At 35.8% G+C, this 17,590-nt stretch overlaps 1 protein-coding gene across 7 annotated transcripts in view; it reads left to right on the forward strand.

Moving 5' to 3' along the window:
• Positions 1 to 245: 245 nt before the first annotated feature.
• cadm3 (cell adhesion molecule 3) overlaps positions 246 to 17,590 on the forward strand; it is a 99,216-nt gene continuing 81,871 nt past the window's right edge. For 3 of the 7 annotated variants that reach the window (XM_047806523.1, XM_027176793.2, XM_047806525.1), the window contains exons 1-2: positions 246 to 450; positions 5,058 to 5,226. In XM_047806523.1, coding sequence (XP_047662479.1) covers positions 5,121 to 5,226 — 106 coding nt within the window. In that variant the 5' untranslated portion in view covers positions 246 to 450; positions 5,058 to 5,120. Of the gene's footprint in view, positions 451 to 496; positions 717 to 5,057; positions 5,227 to 17,590 lie in introns of those variants that run through there. The other 4 variants (XM_027176795.2, XM_027176796.2, XM_027176797.2 and 1 more) reach the window with 2 other exon arrangements.

Here is a 17,590-nt window from a genome sequence, read left to right on the forward strand (position 1 = left end):
AATTGTGTTTTAACACTGACATCAAACTGCTCTAATCATGGAAACACACATACAGTGCTTCCTATCTATCTATCTATCTATCTATCTATCTATCTATCTATCTATCTATCTATCTATCTATCTATCTATCTATCTATCTATCTATCTATCTATCTAGCAGACAGTGTGCTTTGGCCCTGTTATACAAATGGTACGGGCCAAATCCCCTCCCCCTCCCCCTCGCGCCATACCCCTCCCCTCCCCAGCTCCCTCCCAGTTTCTGTCTTCTTTCAGTCGGACCGTTTTGCTGCAGTAAACGGTAGTCGTAGGAGACGGCAAAAAAGGCGAGAAAACACAACGGAAAAGAAAGAAACCCGATAAAGAAGCGTGAGCCGGACCTTAACGTGAGCATCATCAGTGTGTAGAGATCCAGCACGCAGCAAACGCGAGCTTCACGGGCACAGCATCTGGGTGCGTATAGAAGCTGTTCCATTTTTCTGAATATACACATACGCGCCCACAACCTTACGCACACATATCAGAGTTATTAGATGGATAGATTTGTTATTTGATCTTATTATCGGCGGCGTCCTTGTGTTCAAATAGCCATCAGTGAATCGGTTTGTACACGGACGCACGCGCGCGCGCTCTGGTGTTGTGGAATGCGCGTATATCTTCGTACATACCAGAAACACCATTCTCGTGATTATGAAGTACGGCGGAGGCTGTGTTGATAGGTAAGTCTGCTTATGCTTCCTGTTCTTGGGCTGGTCGCCGCTACCCTCCTCTGCTCTCACTTCATTCCCCTCCCTTCCCCTCCCTCATTTCCCTTCGCGAGATACCATCCGTCTTCCGCCTCTCTTTCTGCATTGGGGAGCCGCGCTGTGCACACCTGCTTCTGTTTTCCGCGAGTCGGCGGGGCGCTCCCGGTAGCCCACAGTCAGTACCGAGGGGCTGCTGCTCAGCAGAAGCGCGAGAGAGAGAGAGAGAGAGAGAGAGAGAGAGAGAGAGAGAGAGAGAGAGAGAGAGAGAGAGAGAGAGAGAGAGTGTTGATGTGTTTAGGTGTACTATTGGAGCTTCTCTGTTCGAGTGATGAATTCTGTTCCTAGAAAGAAAGCAAGTTGTATTGCGATCTCTCCATCCCTACTTGCAAGCTCTCCATGCATATAACAGAACAACAAAAATAAACACCTGTCCCACGAGCAGCGCAATGGCTAAGACTAAGACTGGAATGCAGACAGCTACGCTGAGGAGTAAATGTGGGAACGCTATTGCGTGGCCCTAGCGCGTGTGTGCTTACGCACGAGTGCTTTATGGCCCCTGTGTCTTGAGCTCCGTCAGCCACTGTGAGCTGACTACAATATTATGTGCGCGTGCTCAGGCCTCTCTCTCTCTCTCTCTCTCTCTCTCTCTCTCTCTCTCTCTCTCTCTCTCTCTCTCTCTCTCACACTCCCTCTCTCTCCCTCTCCCTCTCTGCGTGTGTGTTTGCACGCGCGTGCGCGTGTGTGACTGTAGTCTCTGTCTTATGAGGCTGCGCAGGATGGATGGAGAGCGGCGACAGCTTCATATTGGTTAAAACGAGTGCAGTCCTGTTTGGCCCATTGTGGAGTTTCAGCACTAGCAAAACGACTTAAAAAAAAATTATTCGAGAAATCTGTCATTGGTTGCCCTTAGTTTCACATTGTCGTTTTACTTAGATAACGAATGAGGGAGCAATGCGAGCAATAACAGAATTGCGACAACTTGAAACAATAGCAGACAACAGGGGGCTCTGAATAATTGCTGATCCTATCAATTCTATGAGTGAGAGGAGAAAATTCAATTAAAGTAGCAAGAATGAAGTTTATGAAATTCATTTCTGCATTGATCAAAATACAATGTGAAATATGTTTGCTGAAAATGAAATCAAACCTTATTACCCACAAAATTAACACACTGAATTTTGGAGATATAAGGAATTAAAAAATTATATACAAATATCAGCCATAACAATAAAATCACCTGTCTAATATTGTATAGGTCCCCTTGCGCCTCCAAAATAGTTCTGATTCAGCATGGCATGGCATCCACAAAACCTGAATGTATCTGGCACCAACATGTTAGCAGGGATCCTTTTATTGGCATTTTAGGTGTCACTTTACTGGGGAAGAAATAGCACCAGGATGTACTCTGGGAAGAAGGGAAGCCAGTGGATGTGGTGTAACAATCTGGGCAATATCCTGCTGGGAAACCTTGATATGTTCTCCCTACCTAAACACTGATAATTACTGTGGCTTCATTCAACAAGATAATGCAGCATGCCTCACTGCAAAAATTGTTCAGGAGTAGTTTGAGGAACATGACAAATGAGTTCAATGTGTTGACTTGGTCTGCAAATTGTCCTGAATGAGCATCTGTGGGATGTGTTTGACAAACAGGTCTGATCCATGAAGTCTCCATCATGCAACGTAAATGATCTGCCAGATACCGTCGCTCATCTTCAGTAGTCTTGTTTGTGATGCTTTGATGGATCAGAGCTATTTTTGCAGCCCAGGAGGAGCTACACAGTATTAGGCATCTATTTTCATTTCATGACTGATAGGTGTATGTAGTCATTTTACATTTGATTTATAACAAATGTTATATACTGCATCTTGAACTCTGACAGTGCAAACATTAAATGCTGGACACTCCGCTATAGTCTAAAGGGGTTTTATGATTTGGTACATCTAACGTCTTTTTATCCTATCTTTGTCTTTTCTATTGATATTTACCATTTGAGACAGAAGTTGGGTACTACAAATAATAGCTGACCTACTCATTCCTGAAACACATGAACTAGCACTTTTTCTTATATTTTTCCTATATATAATTTTTCTTATATTTAAATAAAAAAACACCCCTGAACAGAGTTTTAGGTTGATAATATCTAAATTCTGTAAATAGTGCCCCTTAACAACCAAGGCAGTTTAAGTGCTGGTTCAGAGCCAGAGCTTAATTTAGAACCAGTTCTTTTCGACACCCAACCTACAGTTAGCACCTTTGATAATGTACCTTAAGTATACTAATGTTTAATACACTTTTACTTTACCGCAATATGATCAATTATCAGCACAGTTGGTAGCTACACGCTAAGGCTACCCTTTTTTCTGTGTTAATGATAAAATAACGTTATGTACTTTCTCAATTGCAACCTCAATTTATACAAATTACATGGAGCTGCACGTACACGTTGGATTCTCCTCGTTTGGATGCCAATGTAGGTTCACAAAGCCATGAGCATTAACAGTAAAGCAACATCAGCCTTTGTTGATGTTGTGTTTGTGTTTGCCGCTGCTGCGCTAACGTTGCTGAGAAACATGACAGGTACTGTATACAGTGATGTAACACGGCTCTGTGATGACTCTCTAGCCCATGGAAAGGCAAACCGGTTCTTAGAAGGATCACCAGTGGACCCAACTTCAAACCAGTACCAGAACCAGCTCTGAACCAGCACCCGGTTCTTTCTAGTGGCAAAGGTTCATTAGTGAACCACTGTTAATGTATCCATCAATAATGACTTACAATCACGTTTTTTTATGTCGCTCTGGATAAAAGCAGCCATAAATGTGAATGTAAATGTGAATGTGATTATAAATGTGAATGTAAATGTAAATGTAAACATAAATGTGAATGTGATTATAAATGTGGATGTAAATGTCAATGTCAATGTAAATGTCCAGTGCCCAATATTGCAGCTATGAAATATATTGAAAAAAAAATCAGATTTTTTAAAATTTATAGTATTTGACAAATAAGTAATATTTATACCCTCTAGATAATTATGTATTTTACCCAGCTAGTAAAGTGACCACATTAGCTTGATATCGAGCTAATCCTAGTAGCTCTCTAGTTGCTGAAGTATTAACAATAGCATGTAGCTAGATTGCTATTGAGCTAACTATAGCAGCTTTCTAGTTAATTACTGTTAATACCTGTTTCTTGGCAATTCTCTTGTAAGTAACTTTAAGCACTGATTTTTCCTCTACTTCTGTTTTGTTGTAGACTAATGTTGCATTGGGGGATAATGCTGCAAAGCTGTAATGCTTTAATGGGTTGTGATTTTAGAAAAAGGATAAACTTTTGTATCTATTTGTGTTAATATATTGTAAATAAAATACAATTTTTAAGACTTTCATTTCTTTTAATGCTGCCTTGTTTGTTAACATTTTTAAGTTTTTAAAAAAAATACAATTCATGAAAAATCAATTTGAGTTTCACTAGAGAGCACTATGGAACTTTTTTGTTTAGTTTGTATATGCTTCCATATAATATGAATAATTTTTTAGAGATAACTAACATTGTTTAGAATCTTCTAAACCTCATAAATGAAAATAATAGTTTTAAGACCACATGGGGGAACTTTGTCTAAATCAATTCACAGATTTGTCATATCCACAGGCTTTACAATATAACACACAAAACAATACATCAGTAGTCTCATATGCTCTTTATACTATTCACTCTGATTAAAAAAATCTATGTACTTTTTTGAAAAATCATCATGTCATGCCATATTTCCCATAATTTCCTTTTCTACACATGAAAATACTGAATGATGAGGATCAGGGATTTACCACTGAGAGAAGCTACCTTTAGGTCTTTCATTTTGTAGGGATTTCATTCTATTTTTAAATGTACCTTTAATCTTTTGGAAGAAATAGTTTTGAGTGTGAATAATTATATGTATTGTATTCACTAATAAAAACACAACCTATCAAAATCACAGCTTTCTGTGTGTCAAAGTCTTTAATTTAGGCTTTATATTTTCTGCTAGATTCGATCGCTGCGTCACCTCACACAAAGCGAGTGACACAAGAAGATCGATGGAATCTCTGAGGCTGTTCACGAATATGTCAAAATGTGTGTGTGTGTGTGTGTGTGTGTGTGTGTGTGTGTGTGTGTGTGTGTGTGTGTGTGTGTGTGTGTGTGTGTGTGTGTGTGTGTGTGTGTGTGTGTGTGTGTGTGTGAGTGAGTGAGTGAATGCACCATCAACTAACAAGCAGACTGGATTCATTAATTAGTGTTGGCTATGTGTGTTCCCTTTTCTGTCTGTATAGGTTGGCTTTCAGTGAGCATTGCATCTTCGGGGTTTACAAGTTTGCAGTATAACAGACAGACGGATGAGAGAAGTTTTGCAAGTGAATATGGCATTTTCGTCATTCCCACTATCTACACTGATTACCCTGCTGCTTCTTGTGGCATCTATTCAGAGCAACTCCATGTATGGTAAGAAAGTATTCATCTTCTTTCTTCTCACTCTTTCATATCTATTTTGTTCAGTTAACACAACTGATTCACTAAGCTTTTAATACACATGTGGGATTTAAAGAAGCTCCCACTCCTTTTGTATTTCCCAAGGAATTTCAGCTCATACAGTCACACAAATCTTACTGCAACACCTCTCATATTTATCTCTTATTGTCACTCTTTGTCTCTTTTTTTACAGCACAAATAGACTGCTATAGACGAACAAATCATATCACAGTGCACTGATGACTATATTCATTTTTTTTCCATTTATTTTTTGTGATTATTTCTTTACTTGTCACAATCATCGGCAGCAGTAACCATTTGGATATAGCAGGGATATATAGGAATTTTAGTAAATACAACAGGAGAATTAGTTGATTTCATTGTTTGATGTCTTTATTTATGGTAGATTTCCTTATGTGTCCTTCATTCTCAGGCTTGATATCTGTGATAAGCTTATGCAATATTATTATTATTATTATTATTATTATTATTATTATTATTATTATTATTATTATTATTATTATTATTATAAATACTGATACTACTACTACTACTACTAATAATAATAATAATAATAACAACAACAACATCAATAATAATAATAATAATAATAATAATAATAATAATAATAATAATAATAATAATATGCAAGTGCAATAATATGTAATATTTTGTGCTTAGCTATCAGCTTAACTAATTTCTTAAATGTTTGGTTTAAAGATGGTTTCCAGGCACCAGCTTCAACACAGTCCTGATAATCTCTAGATCTGTTAACACTCAATCTGCTGATTCCCAGGAAAGCACACCATAGATCACACTATATAGATTTACCCTTGACTCCAAGACACCTCAACCCTTGAGGTCTTCAGGTTGAGATTTCAGTAGTAAATACATAAACAGAGAATGTTGCCCTTCTGCCAGGTTTTCCCTTGCAAACTTTTTCACCAGTTCCCAGTGTGCTTTTTACTTGAGGAGCAGGCTAGAGTACTCACAGAGGTTTTTTTAAATATAAAAGTTGTCAAACCATAGCATGCTATGCTAGCACAATTCAGCTGGAGGCTGTCAGTGATACAGATTATCTTGTATGTCTGACTGTTCAGCAGTGTATTTTTGTTCTTTGCTTCTGTATTTATTAATCCATAATCAGAAACCACTTTAATCTGCTTGAGGTCACTGTGACATTGGGTGCAGGACAGGGCAATCGACTATAGAGGAGATTCCAGTCCAACGCAGGGTGCCATTTACACAGGCAGTCATACACTCAATCAAATCTATGGTCATTTTAGTGTAGCCAGCCCACCTATTGTATGGATCAAACCAGTTTTAACCTGTGTAGACAATGTAACAATACACACAACTTTGTTGATCCACAATTTTACTGATCCAGGTGATCAGTGTGGGTATTCCCCCCGAAATGTCTGAGACAGGTTAATTACACCCATGTTTAGTTACCCAAGATGATGCCTATTCTCACTGAGCTCAAAAGCCACCAGAATATTACAAATATTGGGAGTATGTTACATTTTGACTGTGTGGCTTGGCCTGGGATTATAATGATTATCCATTACTTCACTCTAAAGAAAGCTTTAGGTTTTTCAGGATATTGCTGACCAATTGAGGATCACACCTCTTACAGTTACACTATTCTTTTACTATATGAAATCCCAATATAGGTCTTATAAGCATCAACTGACTCACCTGAAAGAGGATTTGAACTGTGGATTAGAGCTCATTATTCTCTTTGGGAGATTTGCAGTTGCTTCCGGTCATTGAGTAAATCTCAGTGGCTGCTCAGGACCTCCAAGCTTGCTCCCACACTGTTGCTAAAGAGTTGCTGTGTTTTGGCAAATTATCCCCTTGTGTTTGGTAGGACAATACTCAAACAGTGAATTAGATTGTGGACCCTATAATTCATGTATTACAATGTGGTTGGCATTATAATGGAATTATAACTGGAGGATTCTGATCACATGTGTTCAGATACAAAGTGGTGTTTCTTTTTTAGTCTGGACCAAATAACTTTGAGGTTGTTCATTCTGCCCACTGCTTGGTGGTCTAATTTACCATACCCTGCTGAACAAAGCTGAACACATTTGTTATTTCAGCCTGTCAGTGGGTTTTGGTGTGTACTGCCATTATCACTGCTCTTTCATGTTTGAAATGCTGGAGAGAGTTTGTATGTTTTTCATTGGAGATGACAGCATTCCTTGACCTGTCTCCTTATTTCTGAAGCTTTTATTATTGTTAATTATTCTGTGAGCAATTTAAAGTCTTTGGACACATTTTTATATATAATATGTCTATTTTTTAAAAGACAGTTTATTTTCTCTCTTCAGTCTGCCCCAGTCTGCCTTCGGTCTCCCTTTGGATCATTGTCTTTCTGCATGAAGTTCTTCCCAGTTATACTGGATGCAGTTCTCTGTAAATGGGTAGAAAGAATGTTTCTGCAGCATTAATTCTACTGCTACCATTATGAGTTACATCATCAATAAAGATTAGTGAGCCAATTTCAGAAGCAGCCATGCAAGCCCAAGGCATGACACTACCTCCACCATGCTTGATGATCTTATATGTGGATCATGAGTAGAACTATCCTATCTACACACTTTGGCCTTTCAATTATATTATAGTGGTTAATCTTAGTACTAAAACATAAATGGCTCATCACTGTATTTGTCTGGCTTTCTGATTCTGACTGCTGATGAATGCAGTTCATATATGGGATATGATAGCCACATGCCTACATAATCTTGGCTATATATTGTATTTGCTTGAAATATGCTGGTATCTGTCTTTTATTTATTTTATGAATGTCCTTGAAATTGCCTACTTTGTTTATATAGGGGTTTGTGTGCAGAATTTTCTCTACACTAATGTTCTAATGTGTTTATGCTTATGTTTGATTAACTATTTTCAACAACCTTCATTAGTTATTTTCAGTATGACAGAGCTACCCTGTTAATCAACTGATCATCAGTGTGAAAAGGGTGAGAAAGGGCTGGGAAAACTGAACTGCTGAGTGGTAACAATTCCTTTGCTATGGGCAAATATCCTGCCAAAATCCTCAGGAGGTTAGGTCACGTGAGATGTATGTGGATGTGAAGTAGTTGTGGCTGTGAAAATAAGTGGTCTGAGTGTTTTTCGCAGCACATTAGAGACTTGAATTAGAAAGTATACCTCTCCTTCAGAGATAATATGATATGATATCAGGATACATGATCAGTAATCTAATAATGTTACCCCAAAATAACCACTAGGACTTCTGACCATAGACTGGAAAATTATAACAACAATTCACTATAGTTATAGCTCATAAATAAAAGCAATTAAACGCAATCGTATATATGATTATGTCTAAAAGGCATAATCATATATATGTTTCTGTTATCAATCTATCACCATTCTTTGGAAGCACCTTGTTTGATTTATACTACCTAGAATATATTGCTGCTAGTAAAATGTGTATGTTCCTTCAGAGGACATTCATATAGATTGGTGGTCTGTGGCTGACCCTTGTTCTTTGTTTTTCATATAAAAAGCTGAATTAATGCTCAGATATGTTCTTTAAGCATGTCGTCATTTTGCTGACATCTGAATTGTTTCACTTTTTTGGTGCTTGTGCTGCATAATGATCTATTTGTTTTTGTGTGGATCAAGACAAGAGACAAGAAGCTTTTATTGTCATTTCAACCATATATAGCTGTTGCAGTACATAGTGAAATGAGACAACGTTTCTCCAGGATTGCATGTGCTTTTGAACATGTCAGTTTAACTTATGTACATAAGAAATTGCATATGTGCAAACTGAAAGATTAGTTTTAATCTTTAGATTTGGAGCAACCGCTGATTTAATATTTTTGTATATGTACGTTGATGAGGTTTCTTATCTGTATGCAGCTCTACATGCATTGATTTTGATAAAAGCCAAGAATTAATAAATCTCAATAGCTCTCAATGTGAACATAAATAGACTTTTACCAGGATATATTTACTGATATAACATATTTTTTAATATAAATCAGACTTTTGGTATATGCGCATGTATCTTGGTGTTCAGTGTCCTGTTTATGAGTGTTTTGTTCATACGTACAGTAATAGCAATTTGGCATTCTGTGTTGTCAGCTAAAGTATCAGATGTGTTGTGTAAGTACAGCAATGTAAAGTGAAGTGGGAAAGTTGGGGGACTAGGGGAAATAAAGACCAAACGTTTCTTAGGCAATGCAAGTTTAGAAATTGTCATTCACAAGTTTTCACTTTTAGGGCCTTGGCATGTTATGCTGAGTGATATAAAATAATTAATAAAGAACTTTCAAATGTGAAACAGTAATCGCTCCAAATTTTGTGTTACTCTAAATCCACCTTGCCACGTCTATATAAATTTAGACCCAAAGATTAATTCTGCATCGCTGTTGCAGCGCAACTAGACAGTTATATAGATTTCAAAGCATCAGTTATTAGTTTTTAGTTAACTAAAAAAAACAAAAAACACACACACAGCACATTGATTGTTTCTGTACCTCTTATTTCTATACATTAGAAAACAGTTAGTGACCTCATACACTATTTTTTTTTTTACATTTCATACATTGTACATTATACAATTTCACTTTAATAAAGATATATTTTGTTAAGCCCTATAAAGACATAACTGATGCTGTGGCATTATATCTGGCCAATGACGTGGCACCTATCAGAGGTTTGACTTCTATAAATTGCTGATACTCGTTATGACATTCGACTAAATACTTTTCTAACACAACCATTTCTCAGCTGTCTACATAATGCTGAGAGAACTTTAATAAATTTGAAAACCATGAAACATGAATATTTAAAAAAGTAAAATCAAATGTTAAACCAACTCCACTTAGCTAATGTATTCAATAAATAAACATATTTAAATACTTGATCCCTTTACATTTATTGCAATTTATTAAATACAATTTTTCTAAAAAAAATAAAGGTATTGCTATAATTATTGCCAAATGCTTCTTTTAAAAGTTGTTTAAAAAGGTACTTTGGTCTGCTATTTTATTAACCAATGTATTTTATTTTATTAAGTTTCCTTGAAGATCTATATTTTCATAGATAGGGAAATTAGTTTGATTGCTCTGTTTAGGATCTTGCAAAATAACCTTAAAAACCAATGTGAAAAAATATTGAATTGTGATGTTGCCGGTTAAGTTTGGGTTAAAGATACTACAATTAATTATAATCATTTGGATGCCCAATATCCTTTTTGCACTGGATGGGAGTGGCCATTTTCCTCACTGCAAAGTACAGCAGCTGCATTGAAATAAATGATTCAGCAGATTAGTAAATATGACAAAAGCAGATCTTGATTTTTACACAAAAACCTTAAGCATTAAAATTACTTAACTATTTTTAAGTTTAAAGGATTAAAGCTACTATTACTATTAACCAGAAAAATGTACATAAAAAAAAGAAAAGAAAAAGTTTGAGCTCTGGCACACATGCAAATCAATGCATGCATTATTGTATGTTGTCACTCTTTCTTTCTTTACATGCTTAGTATCAAAGATAATAAACTACTAAATTACTAAGCAATTAATTAAAAAAATTTTATCCAGTTGTAAAAATGTAAATTATGCCAGGCTATTGTGTTATGAGATGTTTTGCAAGATTTAAACAAGAATGCAGGAAATATTGATACATGTATGAGCTATGACATCACATCTGAATGACAGAAACTGGAAAGTGCAAACTCCTCTGTCCTGAAGACTCATGTCTCTCTCATGTTCCATAACATTAAATGTAACTATGAACTGTTAAAATATGCTGTTCATTAATGAATAATAAAAAAACAACTAATTTTACAACTCAAATTCAAAGTTTGTTTAGTCTGTTTCTGTATATAGTATTGGAATTTACTATATGTATTGGTATATAATATATTTATTCATATATTATTATATTCACAGTGCAGGTCTAATTTACTTAAAGGAAAGGAGCAAAAAATTATTGCCATAATAATTCGTTTTCAGTTTAATGCATCTATATTACATATTAGATTAAGTTAACATCTAAAACAACTCACGGCAGTTTATGTTTGCCTTCATCTACAGTCACCTACAAAAATATTTTTAACAACAAGGCCAAGTTAATCGCCAGACCTTACCTCAAATGAGCATGCATTTTACTTCCTGAAGAGGAGACTACAGTAATAGGAAAAAAATGGTTTGCCACATAAGGTTTTGAGTCTGCCACATAAGGTTTTTTTAGAGTTAAATATCTGGATATGAAAGTTGAATTTCTTATAAATTCAAATGTCAATGTCAAAATGTGAAACATTATACTTACAGTATTGTGTACATAAATACAGTTCATGTAGCCTGCACTTTTCACTTTATTTTATAAAAGTATTAACTAATCTGTTTCTGAATACAGTGTGACCCAACACCATCTCAACATGGCAACATGTATCATTACTATGCTTTTAAAGAAGCTTATTCAAAAATATTCAAAAAGAGTATATGTTTCTTAGTTCTTTAAGAAATTAAAATAGAGATTTGCTCGAATGAAATTTATGCTGTGAAGCTAGAGACCTGCAAAGCAAATTCATAAGCGACCCATACACTATTTCACTTTCTTTCCAACACCCCCCAGTGGTAATATGCCTCAAGTCTTCATCTGTCTTTGAGCTGCAATGATGAGTTTGTTCCACTTGCCTTTAAAAACACTCCAACAAGCAGTACCATAAGCAAACAGGGTACAGAATATCTATGCTTTCCCACCCACCGGTGTTAGCGTAACCAGTTAATATGTTGCAGTGAGTGGTAAGCCATGTCAGCTGATACATTTGCTACAGACTGCCTGACACAGATCTTCTACTAAACATTTGATGTGTACATATGGAGATCTTGTATGGATATAGTTTGTCATTACAAAATGTAATTTTAAAGGCAGTAAGGTAGAATTACAAACTAAGAGCAATTAGTATGCTCAGTCGCTGCACTATACTGTATGTTTAGTTCTTACTATGCTCAGTTACACCTGGTTTAATTTACAATACAAAAATTTAGGCACACTCAGTCTCAGAGTCCCCAAAATGAAAGAAAGTAAAGAAAGTACAAAAAAAAAACAACCTTCTGACACACTGCAAATGTGCCCCACTGCAGCATCAGGGCCATAAAACATAGAGGTATTAGTTTACCTTAACTAAAATTAGATTAAATTAATTCCTTTAAGAAGAGGAATGTTCCTGTTCTTTAATCCAACATTGGCAGTAAGCATTTATACTGCAGCAGAACTGATAATCAAGCAAACTGGTGGTTGTTCAGTTTGGAGTAATTGAGAACAGGTTTATTTATTTTTAATTTATTCTTACTCTTCTTATTTATTTATTTATTTATTTATTTATTTATTTAATAATAATAATAATAATAATAATTTTATATATATATATATATATATATATATATATATATATATATATATATATATATATATATATATCTCCATATCTCCAGACTCTGGACTGAATAGCTGCATTCAGCTAAATAACTGACATAAATGCATGTGATTGCAATTTTGCAATTGGCAGTGGTGGTGCAATGTTAAAAGCACTGGGCTATTGATTGGAAGTTTATGAGTTTAAATCCCAGCATTGCCAACCTCAAATGCTCAGTTCTGTCCTGTCTCAATTGTACTGTAAGTTGCTCTGGATAAGAGCATTAGCCACATTAGATGATTGTAAATATATTGATTGGATAAGGAAACAGAGGATCTACAAAAGAATCTGAAATGGTACTGTTTGAATATTTTAGTATATATTGGTATATACTGGTAATATATGTCATTGAAATTTGTTAAAGCATTTTTACCTGGCATTAAAGATAGCATTGCTAGCATTTCTACCTCACAGTTCCAGGGTCCCTGGTTCAGGGTGAAGTTCTGGTTTCATATGTTCTCCCTATTTTGCCTTCATATGTTGTCATATACATCTCTCGTGTGGGGAGTTCAACTAACCTCGTGAGTTTCATATGCTTTGCTGATGCACATGAACAATGACAGTAAAATAACAGTAAAACACTTGTTTGCACACTGTTTTACATATTCAGTCAGTGCTGTTTTTGCACATTACTATTTAATACTGCCATTAACTGCTGCTACTGTAGGTTGACATATGTTTACAAGAATCCTCTCATTGTTTACATCCTCTTATTTGCACAGTGGTCAATTACAGACTGTACACATACTATTTTATGTGCTGTAGTGTATTGTATTGTTTGTCTACACTGTCTTGTCTTGACTGTTTGCACTATTTTGCACACTATGAGGCTACTTTATGAGGCTGAGATGACATACTTCTTAGTCCTTAGCTCCATGTTGCTTTATGTAGCTCTGTGTTGTTTTACAGTATGTATTACCATGGTCCAGGAGAAACATTGCTTCATTTCACTATGTAATGCATCAGCTATATGTGGTTGAAATGGCAGTAAAAGCTTACTGACTTTACTTGACTTGTCTTGACTTGAAAATGGATGTGGCCACATGTGCATGGTGGTTTGATTTTAAATAGTGTTCAAAACAGAAGCTTGCAATGATGCATTTAATACATCTAATGATTCAACTGCACTGGAAGATTTCTAGTGGTCTTTTCTTCTCTGCCTGTTCCCAAACAATATGTAGCACTCTGCTATCATATGATGGCTACCAACTAGGGAGTCTAAAGTCTAACACATGCTTCCTCTGAGACATGTGATCTGCAGCTCATGCAGCATCACAAGTCAGCATAAAACTCATGAGAAAGCACTATCAACCATCTTCTACATATAATAGTTCACAGATGATCATGATTTTTGTTGTGATTGACAGGGGAAAGAGTGTGTGGCTGTGGATAGGTGTGGCATTTGCGAAATTCAAATACAATTTTCTGATCATAGGGTAAATGCATAATCATGGAATTTTTAAATGCAATATATTAATACAATAGACAATAATTTTGATATGAAATCTTATATACTTACTTGAGCATTTTATCAGATACCTAGAATTGTGATTGAAAAGAACCACTTTTATAATTTTCTAAAAGTATACAGTATATACAGTTTCATAACTAATGCTATGTTGTGGACGATGAATATTGTGTGTGTGTGTTTCTGGTGTTCTGTGTTACTAGATGCAGATAAAATTGGCTTGTTGAAATGGTATGCTTCTTAAAATGCAGTATTTAAACTGGTATTCATGAAGTTTGCCATGCATCTGCACCTTGCTTTGTTTCTGTTTCTCTCTAACATTTGATTATGGAGCTACTTAAGGGCACTTTTTTCAGAAATCCTGTATAGTATATTATACATATAGTTTATTTTTATTGCTTTCTAAATCTAGGTTTTATCATTCATAATTTAAATCGGCCCTATTTTGGCTGTAAAATAATGTGTGGATGAATTTTCCAAACAAATCTTTATTTCTGTATGTTGTCTGGTCTGGTAGGTAAAATCTTTCCATTAAAATGTGACAAATTACTTAGACAATCAATATCACCTAATGGTTGTAGTGCCCAAGTAATGGAAATGGATGAGTCATTGCTTTGTGTATCATGGAAAATATCTCTTTATTACTAGGGACACACATTGAAGTTGGCTTTAAATTCCAACATAGTGCTTTAGGACAAGTGAAAAGATGGTTATGAGAATGCAAATCACATGGATGCCATCATGGCTCAAATATATTAATTAATTTTAATTCTGCTTTACTACTAAATTGCTTCTCAAATGATGACATCTGTCAAATGAATAATGTTTTAACGGTAGTTCTCAAAGCAAAGTTCTGTCATTTATTGGGTCTTGAGAATAGTTGGTCATTATAATATACATTGTCAATTACATTGATATAAAATGTTTTCCTAATCTGATCATTAAAATATGGAAAATATGTAGGTGGGCTGCACACAAGAGTTTCAACATGTAAGAATGTTGTTCTACATGTGTGGTAAGGGTGAGATGTGTGTGGCTTGTCTATATTTTATGTGTTATATAATGGTTTACTGGAATCCTGAGGGGATTCCTTGTAATGGTGGGCCTTGAATAGGATGGCTGTGTTGCATAAATAATGCAGGGTAATGGATATCAGAAAAGCCGATTAGACAGACCAAGTGAGCAAGTAATAGTCACTCCATAGACACACTTCAAACCTTTGTGCTTTTCTCCCCACCACATTCTCCCTAATGCCCTTTTTAATGAGTATGGCTTATTAAAGGGTACTGGGTCCTATAACAAAAAAAGTTACTGAATTAAAGCTCTAAATGCAAGAACCCAAAGTGATTTTGGACCACTAATAGGTGAATAAAACCACTCTTTATAAACAATGTAAACAAAACCTTCATATATATATGTATATGTGGAACTTCTGATGACACTTAAAATATTAAATGTGATATTCTGTATGTGTTAAATAAACTTATTCTGAAAGCTTTAAAAATCTTGACAATACAGAATTGGATGTGATAACAGAGCTATTGTATACACATTTATAGAATTTACTTCCATTTTCTTCCAAGGTTACTGAATTTCCCTGCAAGAGCACAGCAAGGGGGAATAGTTCTGTGAATAAGAAACAGATGAGAAAAAGAAATTGCAGGCATATTGCATCACTATTGAATACAGTGGAATCCAACATGCTATTGCTGTTGGTTGTGCAATCTAGCATAATGAAAAAAGTATTGTCTGCTTTCTTTTGTGAAAAAACAATACTATCAATATTGTAAACACAAACTGAGACTTGTCATAGCTCATTGTGTATATTTGTACACTAAGGTGAGAAAGCCATTAATTATTTTATTATATGTATTATTTATTTATATTTTATTTATTATAATTAAGTTCAGTAATGTAGTTATTTTATTGGGTGGGTTCGCCTTTGAGTCTGGTTCCTCTCAAGGGTTTCTTCCTTAACCAACCAAGGGAGTTTTTCCTCGCCACAGTCACCTCAGTCACATCAGGCTTGTTCATTGGAGATAAATACATTCATTCATTCATTTTCTACCGCTTATCCGAACTTCTCGGGTCACGGGGAGCCTGTGCCTATCTCAGGCTTCATCGGGCATCGAGGCAGGATACACCCTGGACGGAGTGCCAACCAATTGCAGGGCACACATACACTCTCTCTCATTCACTCACACACTCACACACTACGGACAATTTTCCAGAGATGCCAATCAACCTACCATGCATGTCTTTGGACCAGGGGAGGAAACCGGAGTACCCGGAGGAAACCCCCGAAGCACGGGGAGAACATGAAAACTCCACACACACAAGGCGGAGGCGGGAATCGAACCCCCAACCCTGGAGGTGTGAGGCGAACGTGCTAACCACTAAGCCACCGTGCCCCCAGCGGGGATAAATACAAACACATTTAAATATATCTAATATTAATCTTGAATTTTTGTATTATATTATTCTTTATAATAACCTTTTGTTTTATGTTTATGTTCTGTAAAGCTGCTTTGAGACAATGTCCATTGTTAAAAGCGCTATACAAATAAATTAGAATTTATTACTACTTATGTATTGAACGCAGTAGAAAAGATCAGTGAAGGTGATTCAATATAGAGTGAAAATCATTCAAAATGACCATAAAATACAACACTAAATAAATATGACAATATAAATACATGATTGTACAGATATATTTGATTTTATGTCAAAAGACATTAAGTGATGTTGATAAAAGATAATGAAAATCAATGGAAAAAACCTCGTGAAATAACAAAAAAATATTTGTTGATACATACAAGTTAGTTTGACAACAGAAGTTGACTTAACTTTGAAGTTTAAATGAAAATTGTAACCCTTATAACACATGAGCATGTGCAGTATTTTTCAACCCCCTTTAAAATGACCTGGTATTTCTGGGAATTCATGAAGACAGGTACAAGATCAAGATTGCCAGTTCCTGCTGCAGAAAAACAGCCCCACATCATCAATGACCCACCTCCGTGCTTGACCATGGGGATGGTATTCTTTTGGTCATAAGCCTGACCTTTTTCATGCCAGATGTACCGGTGGTCCATATGTTCAAAAAGTTCCAGTTTGGTTTCATCAGTCCATAGAACTGTCTCCCAGAACTCTATAGTTTTATCCAAAGTCCTCCTGGCATATTCTAGTCGCCTCCTGATGTTCCTTGAGGTCAAGAGTGGAGTGCGTCTTGGCCATGAAGTCCTTGATTATTCAGTGCACGTTTTATAGTTGCCACTGAAGCACTTGTACCAGCTCTCCTCAGGTCATCCTGTAGCTTTCTTGAAGTCACACAGGGGTTTTTCCTTAGCTGTCCTGACTAAGTTGCTCCTTGATGATATTGTGGGCTTTCTTCAACGGCC

The sequence above is a fragment of the Tachysurus fulvidraco genome, chromosome 22 (genome assembly GCF_022655615.1).
Source record: "Tachysurus fulvidraco isolate hzauxx_2018 chromosome 22, HZAU_PFXX_2.0, whole genome shotgun sequence".
Taxonomy (NCBI): Eukaryota; Metazoa; Chordata; class Actinopteri; order Siluriformes; family Bagridae; genus Tachysurus; species Tachysurus fulvidraco.